The sequence below is a fragment of the Sapajus apella genome, unplaced genomic scaffold, assembly GCF_009761245.1.
Source record: "Sapajus apella isolate SASKATOON/1434 unplaced genomic scaffold, GSC_monkey_1.0 scaffold212, whole genome shotgun sequence".
Lineage (NCBI taxonomy): Eukaryota > Metazoa > Chordata > Mammalia > Primates > Cebidae > Sapajus > Sapajus apella.
This window is the reverse complement of record NW_022437152.1, coordinates 42,758-52,333: the sequence shown is the minus strand read 5'-3', so window position 1 is coordinate 52,333 and position 9,576 is coordinate 42,758. Positions and strand designations below refer to the sequence as shown.

The 9,576-nt window shown below is 55.9% G+C and overlaps 2 protein-coding genes and 1 non-coding gene across 7 annotated transcripts in view; 1 reads left to right on the top strand and 2 right to left on the bottom strand.

Moving 5' to 3' along the window:
* Positions 1–3,525: 3,525 nt before the first annotated feature.
* Positions 3,526–6,461, bottom strand: RPLP2 (ribosomal protein lateral stalk subunit P2). 4 transcript variants are annotated; one of them, XM_032270530.1, is made up of 5 exons: positions 6,100–6,461; positions 5,753–5,876; positions 4,668–4,716; positions 3,748–3,846; positions 3,526–3,642 (listed from the first exon to the last, which is right to left on the bottom strand). In XM_032270530.1, the coding sequence occupies exons 2-5, from the start codon at positions 5,873–5,875 to the stop codon at positions 3,566–3,568; spliced, it is 348 nt and encodes a 115-aa protein (XP_032126421.1). In that variant the 5' UTR covers position 5,876; positions 6,100–6,461; the 3' UTR covers positions 3,526–3,565. The 4 variants fall into 4 exon arrangements, with proteins under 4 accessions (XP_032126421.1, XP_032126419.1, XP_032126420.1 ...); XM_032270528.1 differs by having other exon boundaries at positions 4,668–4,737; positions 6,100–6,202; XM_032270529.1 differs by having other exon boundaries at positions 3,526–3,639; positions 4,668–4,737; positions 6,100–6,202.
* On the bottom strand, positions 4,498–4,631 carry LOC116544332. The gene has a single exon (XR_004265890.1). It is a non-coding gene; the product is annotated as a small nucleolar RNA SNORA52 (small nucleolar RNA).
* An 80-nt stretch (positions 6,462–6,541) lies between the features above and the next one.
* Positions 6,542–9,576, top strand: part of PIDD1 (p53-induced death domain protein 1) — an 11,774-nt gene continuing 8,739 nt past the window's right edge. The window contains exon 1 of one of the 2 annotated variants that reach the window (XM_032270517.1): positions 6,542–6,701. The gene's annotated coding sequence lies outside the window, so the exon portion shown is untranslated. Of the gene's footprint in view, positions 6,702–9,057; positions 9,118–9,576 lie in introns of those variants that run through there. The other variant, XM_032270515.1, reaches the window with a different exon arrangement.

Here is a 9,576-nt window from a genome sequence, read left to right as displayed (position 1 = left end):
TGGCAGGAGAATTGCCTGAACCCAGGAGGCGGAGGTTGCGGTGAGCCGAGATCGCGCCATTGCACTCCAGCCTGGGTAACATGAGTGAAACTCCGTCTCAAAAAAAAGAAAAAAAATATATATATATACACCGGGTTCAGGGGTGCATGCCTATAATCCCAGCACTTTGGGAGGCCGAGGTGGGTGGATCACCTGAGGTCAGGAGTTCCAGACCAGCCTGGCCATCATGGTGAAACCCCATCATTTTTTTTAAAAAAAGAAGAAACCTTATCTCTACTAAATACAAAACATTAGCCGGGCATGGTGGCGGGTGCCTGTAATCTCAGCCACTTAGGAGGCTGAGGCAGGAGAATCACTTGAACCCGGGAGGTGGAGGTTGCAGTGAGCCGAGGTGACACCATTGCACTCCATCCTGGGCAACAAGAGTGAAATGCCATCTCAAAAAAAAACAAATATATATATATATGTGTGTGCGTGTGTATATGTATACACATACACACAGAGGGCAGTCACAGTGGCTCACGCCTGTAACCCCACCACTTTTGGAGGCTGAGGCAGGCGGATCATTTGAGGCCAGGAGTTTGAGACCAAGCTGGGCACCATGGTGAAACCTCATCTCTACTAAAAATACCAAAATTAGGCCGGGCGCGGTGGCTCACGCCTGTAATCCCAGCACTTTGGGAGGCCGAGGCGGGTGGATCACAAGGTCAAGAGATCGAGACCATCCTGGTCAACATGGTGAAACCCCATCTCTACTAAAAATACAAAAAATTAGCTGGGCATGGTGGTGCGTGCCTGTAATCCCAGCTACTCGGGAGGCTGAGGCAGGAGAATTGCCTGAACCCAGGAGGCGGAGGTTGCGGTGAGCCGAGATCGCGCCATTGCACTCCAGCCTGGGTAACAAGAGCTAAACTCCGTCTCAAAAAAAAAAAAAAAAAAAAACCAAAATTAGCTGAGTGTGGTGGTGCCTGCGTGTACTTCTAGCTACTTGAGAAACTGAGGCATGAGATTTGCTTGAACCTGGGGGGCAGAGGTTGCAGTGAGCAGAGATCGAGCCACTGCACTCTAGCCAGGCCAGGCACGGTGGCTCACACCTGTAATCTGAGCACTCTGGGAGGCCGAGGTGGGTGGATCACCTGAGGTCAGGGGTTTGAGACCAGCCTGGCCAATGTCGTGAAACCCCCGTCTCTACTAAAAATACAAAAAAAATTTGCCGGGTGTGGTGGTCCACGTCTGTAATCCCAGGTACAAAAATTAGCCAGCCATGGTGCGTGTGCCTGTTAATTCCTGCTACTTGGGAGGTGGAGGTTGGAGCAAGACTCCATCTCAAAAAAAAAAGAAAAAAAAAAGGTATCTCTGGAAAATATGTCATGATCTATGGGGAAAAAAAATTTTTTTTGAGACCATTTCACTCTTGTTACCCAGGCTGGAGTGCAATGGTGCAGTCTTAGCTCACTGAAACCACCTCCTGGGTTCACGTGATTCTCCTGCCTCAGCTCCTGAGTAGCTGGAATTACAGGTGCCCACCACCATGCCCAGCTAATTTTTTTTTTTTTTTTTTTTTGAGACAGAGTCTCACTCTGTCGCCAGGCTGGAGTGCAATGGTGTGATCTTGGCTCACTGCAACCCCCAACTCCCTGGTTCGATTCTCCTGCCTCAGCCTCCGAAGTAGCTGGGCTTACAGGCACGTACCACCACGCCCAGCTAATTTTTGTATTTTTAGCAGAGACAGGGTTTCACCATGTTGGCCAGGCTGGTCTAATCTCCTGACCTCGTGATCGGCCCACCTCGGCCTCTGAAAGTGCTGGGATTACAGGCGTGAGATTTTTGTATTTTTAATGGAGATGGGGCTTTGGCACGATAGTCAGGCTCGTCTTGATCCCCTGACCTTAGGTGATCCACCTGCCTGGGCCTCCCCAAGTGCTGGGAATACAGGCACCCCAGGAGATGGTCTGCCCCTTCCACCTTGGGTTTAGGATCAGCAACTCATGGAGAAGGTCCTGGGATGGAATGTTTTGAAAGCATTTTGAGGCTGGACATGGTGGCTCACGCCTGTAATCCCAGCACTCTGGGAGGCTGAGATGGGCGGATCACCTGAGGTCAGGAGTTCAAAACCTCACCTCTACTAAAAATACAAAAAACTAGCTGGGAGTGGTGGCAGGCACCTGTAATCCCAGCCACTTGGGAGGCTGAGGCAGGAGAATCACTTGAACCTGGGAGGCAGAGGTTGCAGTGAGCCGAGACTGTGCCATTGCACTCCAGCCTGGGCGACAAGAGTGAAACTCGATGTCAAAAAAAAAAAAAAAAACCAAGAAATAAATAGCATTTTGGGTCCCCCTACATTTCGGGACCTTCTGTGGCTCCCTGGCTGCCCCCACAACCCACATTCCCTCCCCTCTGGGGACTCTGCCTTCCTCCAGGTGCTCCCCATGTGCGGGAGGCTCCCTAGCCACTCCAGCTGTCTCGTGTTAGATCCCATTCACCCTCCCAGAACTGAAGTGCTTACACAGCAGGTGCAGCCCACACCAAAGCCAGTCCATGGGCTGCTGCTCGCAAGCCTGGGGTAGAAGGGGCAGATCATCTCCTGGGGTGCCTGCACCGGTGGGCAAAGACCCTGAGGCCCAGGAGAGTTGGTACGGAGTAGGGCCAGGAGGGTAGAGAGGCTGAGAGGGGACAGCGATGGCCTGTCCTTAGCCCCATATTCCAGGCCGTGGCCTGTGGGGGGAGGGCAGGCCCACCCCAAAGAACTCAGTTCAGTGGCACGTGGCTCTGTGGTCATGGCCCGCAAGCCCCGAGCACATCTGCCCAGTAAGGCAGGGGTTGGCTCATGAACAGCAGAAAAACAAGCCCCGAAGAGCTGAGGGATTGTGCAAGCTGCTCAGGGCATCAAGGCAGAGCCATGACCCTGCAGGGGAAGCCAGGGCCGCTGTCACCCCCAAGCTGGGCTCACTTCCTGCATTCATTTGTGAAGCCAGAGGCTACTAATCCTGGCCTTGCCAGGCCAGGCACCAAGCCACACAAGGACAGAGCCCTGATTACCCAACCTCCGTTTCAGATCAGCCTCTCTGTTTGGCGGCAGTGTTTCTGCTGCTCGGCCGGACTGCAGTGGCGCCATCATGGCCCTCTGTAACCGCAGCCTCCTGGGCAAGTGACCCTTTCCCTCAACTTCTCAAGTAGTTGAGACTACAGGCACACACAGTTAGTTTTTTAGAGATGGTTGGTCTCAAACGCCTGCCTCAAGTGACCCTCCCTCCTCGGCCTCCCAAGTGCTGGGATTATGAGCACCAGCTGCTGTGCCCAGCCTGTTAGCCATTTTTCGGGGGTGCTCAGGAGCCTGGACACTGTTCGAGGCCCACAGGAGGGGGCCCCCGGCAGCTGTGATGCCCGGACTCCCCAGCTCATGCTCATCCTGCACCAGAGACCCTTCCCCAACACCGCATGGCCCACGCTTCAGCCCCACACCTGCTGTCCGTGATGGGAACCTGCACAGGCGACCCTCTGACAAACTGCTCATGGGATACTTGAGAGATGTGTAAAAAGGCTTTATTTGCAGGGGAACAGGAGTTTAATCAAAGAGGCCAAATCCCATGTCATCATCTGACTCTTCAGATTCCTCCTTCTTTTCATCTTTCTTCTCCTCTGCTGTGGAAAAGAGAGCATGTTGCCAGGCCAGCCCCCCCAGTAGTGAAGACCCCCGACATCAGTCTGAGCCTCAGCCCTCTGCCCACTCACCACGCCCCCACTTACCGGCAGCGGGGGCGGAACCAGCAGCAGGAGCTGCAGAGCCTGGGGCAGCAGAGATGGTCACAGCCCCACCGGCAGGTACGCTGGCAAGCTTGCCAATACCTACAGAAAGCAGAGAGAAGCTGAGATCAGAGCAGCTGCCCAGCCCGGAAGGCTGTTCCACACAGAAGCTAGATGACACCAGGCATGGCAGTATGCCCAATGTACCTGGGCCCCACCATACGGTTCCAGTGCCTCCCTCCCTCCCCAGCCACTCCTCAACATTTACTATCAGGGACTTCTCTTCCCCACCTTTCCTATCCAGCGACTAACCTTCCAGAAATCAGGTGACACTGCCCACCTCCCCACTTTCGCCACCTCCACCCTCCGAGGTCCACCGGACAAACATGTTTAGAGGCAGGTAGGCAATGAGTGTGCTGCCCCAGCGTCCAGATCTCTGGCCACAGCGATGTGCTCATGGCTTGGCCCGTTTGCTGAGCTGGCCCTGTCCTGGTCATGTGCACGGAGGACAGCAACAGCTATCCCACCAGCTCAACTTCCAAACAAGTTCCACCAGCTCAGCTGATGTCAACAGAAAACCATCTGCCCAAGAGACAAGAAGCCTGTGGTCACCCCTGGCACTTAGTCCCCACCCACAACCCCCTTCACAGAAAGCACATGATAGAAATGTTTACGCGAACCCAGTTCTCCAGACACCAAGCTTCGGAGGAATCCTAGGAAATGGCCTCAGTGTGCCCCTACTGCCTGCTCCTGGCGTGTCTAGAAGCGCCCACGGCGTGAGCCCACTGGAGCCCTGCTCACTCCTCGGGGGAGGCTTCTCGGGTGCTCTGGTCCACAAGCGAAACCTGGCAGGTCACAGGCTGACCGGCAGGGATTAGGATGGACCCTGAAAACAAACCAACGTCTCCTCCAGAGAAACTCACCCTGGGCAATCACGTCCTCAATGTTCTTTCCGTTCAGCTCGCTGATAACCTGGAGAAGACAATCGCACAGCTGCTACCGGAGATGTGCAGCTGCAGCCCCAGCCTTACCGATCCCTTCTAGAGTCACAGCAGGACTGGGTACACCACATGGGAATACGCCCTGGAGTTTCTAGACCTGCGCTGCCCTAAGGGAGCCACCAGCCTCACTGGTTAAGTGGTACGAGAAATGGAATCCAGCATTCTCAGACTCAACGTTGAGAGAACACACACCATCTCACCCTCTGCTGACTATTCATACCTGTCTTAAACATGGGCAAAATAAGGCGGGTCTGAAACTGGCTTTGACTTCAGGCTGGAGTGCACTGATGGGATCTCGGGCTCAAGTGATTCTTCCACCTTAGCCCGGGACTACAGGCATGAGCCACCACACCTGGCTCTGCCGGCCTGCAGGCGCGTGATCACTACTCACTGCAGCCTGGACCTCCCAGGCTCAAATCATCCTCCCGAACAGCGGGGACTACAGATGCCCACCACTGACTAATTTTCTTTTTAACTTTTCGCGGAGGCCCGGTCTTGAGGTGTTTTCGAGGTTAGTGTGGAACGCCTGAGCTCCAATCATCCACCCGCCTTGGCCTCCCGGAGCGCTGGGGGAGCCAGCACCAGGCCTGCCTGTTTTTCAAGCAATCTCATGCATGCCATCTGTACTGAACCTCCAACGCTCCTTCGTCTCGACCTTGCCTCATCCCCACCTTGCTTCCTTCATTTGTCGTTTTGAGACAGTCTTGCCCCATCACCCAGGCTGGAGTCTCCTGCCTCAGCCTACCAGGTAGCTGGGATTACAGGCGCCCACCCCCACACCCGGCTAACGTTTGTATTTTTAGCAGACACGGGGGTTTCACCACGTTGGCCACGATGGTCTCGAACCCCTCCTGACCTCAGGTGATCCGCCCGCGTCCGGCCCCCACCCTGCTTGCTTCTCTACCCAAGAAATCACCACCTGGACTGGCACAAGCCGCGCCCCGGACCCTCCGGCCGGAGACCGGCCACGGGCCGCGCGGCGGCCGCGGGGCAGGGGCGGCAGCTACCTTGTTGAGCCGGTCGTCGTCCGCCTCGATGCCGACGCTGTCCAGGATCTTCTTGATGTCCTTGGCGCTCGGGGAAGGGTTGCCCCCGAGGGCGGCCAGCAGGTAGGAGGCGACGTAGCGCATCCTGAGACGGGCGGAGAGCGCGCGACGGCGGAGTTACCCCGGCGGCCTCCTGCCCACCCCGGGGCCCCCGGGCGAGGCCGCGCGTGGCTCGGCCCCTACGCCTCTGCCCCAGAAAGACCCCGCCCCGCGGCCCGCCGCCCACCCCGCATCCCCACGGCCCCGCATCCCCACGGCCCCGCATCCCCAGCCCCAGCCCGCACCCCGGGCCCGGCCACCGCACTCACGCGGCGGCGTCGGAGAGGCCTCACGCGTGCGACCTCGGCGGCGTCAGGGAGGAAAAGGAAGGCACCGACGCAAGGGGCGGGGGTAAACCGCTACCCAGAAGCCTCTGGGACCCACGCGCGGCGACGCATGAGGCGCCTCGGAGTGACGTCACGAGGCGCTCAGCCAATGACGACGGCGGAGAAACCATTGACCCCCCCCCACCCCCTCCCCCTCTCAGGCAGCTTCTGCGGCAAAGGCGAAGGGCAGTAGTACCGGAACTGGCTGCTCTTACAGCGTGGGGCGAATGTCCCCCAAAACTCGTGGCGCGATGGACCAAGCAAGCCCAAGGGGACATCTGTCTTCAATACCGGGGGCTCCCATCATGCCACACGACGCCTACAGCTCCCAATATACAGCGCGGCCGCCACGCGCGGGACGTATCCTTTGCCCGCGAACCACAAGTCCCATGGTACACCGCTGCCGGAAGTGGCCTGTGCCACCGGCCTACGCGGAACTGCACGTGGGCCCGGGCGGAGGGTGCTGGCCGTAAGCTCGCCCTGAGCCTTTGGCGATTCCCCCGCCGCGGCGACCCGTTGTCCCATGTCCCGCCGGGCTCAGTGAGGTGAGCCAGCCGCCTCGGACTTAGCGACTGCGGCCCTACCTGGGAGGCCGCCCCCGCCATGCGGGGCCAGGGCGTACTGCCAGAGGACGAGCGCGAGCCTCAGTGACCAGGAGAATGTAGGGAGGCAGCGTCGCCCACGCACCCCGGGAGGGGTGAGGTGCGAGTGGGCAGCCCCTGCGCCGGCCGCTTCGGCCCAGAACTGACCTCGGTGTCCACGTGGACATCAGCATATCGGGGAGCCTGCCGCACTCTGGGGTCCTGGGAGGGAACAGGGCTGGCCCTGCCTCCTAAGAACAGGAGTTCGTGTGCGAGGACACAGGAAGCGAATGAAGGAAGCGATCCGAGGGACAGGGACAGAGAGGGAATTGGGCTGGGCAGCCTGAGAAAGCTGCCACGAGGCAGTGTCCTTGAGCTAAAAGGTGAAAAGGAGCCGACCCTGCCAATATCTGGGGCACGCACCAGAGGGGTCAGATGCGGATACCTGAGGTGTCACGCAGGCAGCGCCAGCTCGCGTGGGGCTCAAACAACAGTGGGGCATACATCAAGCACTGGAACTCGAACTTCACAGTTGCCTTCAGTGGCCTCATTACCCCTTCGTAGATGAGGAAGTTGGGTACAGAAACGTTTTCTGGCTCGGGGTCACACATCTGGGGTAAAGGCGGGAAACCACCTTGGGAACAATGGGACTTTTTAAATTTTTTAATTTTTGAGACTGGGCCCCATTCTGTCGCCCAGGCTAGAGTGCAGTGGCTCCATCACAGCTCACTGCAGCCTCAGCTTCCTGGGCTCAGGTGGTCCTCCCACCTCAGCCACCACACCCGGCCAACATTTTTTGGTGTTTTTGGTAGAGACGGGGTTGCCCAACATAGGCTCAAGTGATCCTCCCACCTGGGCCTCCTACAGTGCCGGGATTACAGGTGTGAGCCACCATGCCTGGCCAGCATGGGACTTTTGTAATCACAAAGGGAAGCTATTCAGTGTCTTGAGCCAGTCCCTTCACATTGCTCTGCCATCGCCCATACCAACTCTTTTTTTTTTTTGAGGAGTCTCACTATTGTCCAAGTTGGAGGGCAGTGGCGTGATCTTTGCTCATTGCAATCTCCACCTCCCGGGTTCAAGCAATTCGCCTGCCTCGGCCTCCCTAGCAGCTGGAACTACAGGCATGCCTCACCACACCTACCTAATTTTTGTGTTTTTAGTAGAGATGGGGTTTCACCATGTGGTCTAGTCTGGTCTTAAACTCCTGACCTCAGATGATCCGCCCGCCTTGGCCTCCCAAAGTGCTGGAAAAACAGGCACAAGTCACCCACCGGGCCTGGCCCCATCTCACTTTTTTTTTTATTAACCCAAACAAACTCCGTACCCATTAAATTCCTATTCCCTACGCCCCCAGCCCTTGATGATAACCACCATTCTACTTTCTGTTCCCGTGATTCTGACAACAGTAATACCCCTCGAGTAAAAGTGAAATCATACGGTATTTTGCTTTTTGTCTGGTCTCTTTCATTCAGCTTATTTTCTTTTTTTTTTGGGACGGAGTTTCGCTCTTGTTACCCAGGCTGGAGTGCAATGGCGCGATCTCGGCTCACCGCAACCTCCGCCTCCTGGGTTCAGGCAATTCTCCTGCCTCAGCCTCCTGAGTCGCTGGGATTACAGGCACGCACCACCATGCCCAGCTGATATTTTGTATTTTTAGTAGAGACGGGGTTTCACCGTGTTGACCAGGATGGTCTCGATCTCTTGACCTCGTGATCCACCCGCCTCGGCCTCCCAAAGTGCTGGGATTACAGGCTTGAGCCACCGTGCCCAGCCATTCAGCTTATTTTCAAATTTTAAGTAGCTACCTAAAAGGAAGCCCCTAAGTCTAATGTAACTAGAGAAATGTTTACATGGGCCAGGCTTGGATTACAACCTGGGAGCACAGATTCAGGTTGCCCAGAATTTACACTTGGATGAGCAGCAGTTTCAAGTCAATTTTTATTTTTTATAATTTTAATTTTTTTTTTTTTTTGACACAGGATCTTGCCATGTCATCCAGGCTGCTCTCCAACTCCTGACCTCAGGTGATCCACCCACCTTGGCCTCCCACAGTGCTGGGATTACAGCGTGTGCCACTGTGCCTGGCCTGTAATTTAATCTTTTGTAGAGATGGAACCTTGCTGTGTTTCTGAGGCTGGTCTCAAACTTCTGGCCTCAAGCTGTCCTCCTGCCTTGGTGTCTCAAAGTGGTAGGATTACTGGTGTGAGCCACTGTGACCTACAAGTGGATTTTTTTTTTTTTTTTTTTTTTGCAGACGGGAGTCTCGCTCTGTCACCCAGGCTGACGTACAGTGGCATGATCTGCGGTCTCAGCTCACTGCAGCTTCCACCTCCCAGGTTCAAGTGATTCTTCTGCCTCAGCCTCCCCTGCAACCCAGGTACCTGGGATTACAGACGTCCACCACCACACCTGGCTAATTTTTTTTTTTTTGAGATGGAGTTTCACTCTTTGTTCAGGCTGGAGTGCGATGGCACAATCTCGGCTCACCACAACCTCCACCTACCTGGTTCAAGCGATTCTCCTGCTTCAGCCTCACAAGTAGCTGGGATTATAGGAGTGCACCACCACACCCAGCTATTTTTGTATTTTTAGTAGAGACAGGATTTCTCCACGTTGGTCAGTCTGGTCTTGAACTCCCAACCTTGGGTGATCCGACACCTCAGCCTCCAAAGTGCTGGGATTACAGGCGTGAGCCACTGTGCCCGGCTTAATTTTTGTATTTTTAGTAGAGACAGGGTTTCACCATATTGGCCAGACTGGTCTCAAACTCCTGACCTCGTGATCCGCCTGCCTCAGCCTCCAAAGTGCTGGGATTACAGGCGTGAGCCACTGTGCC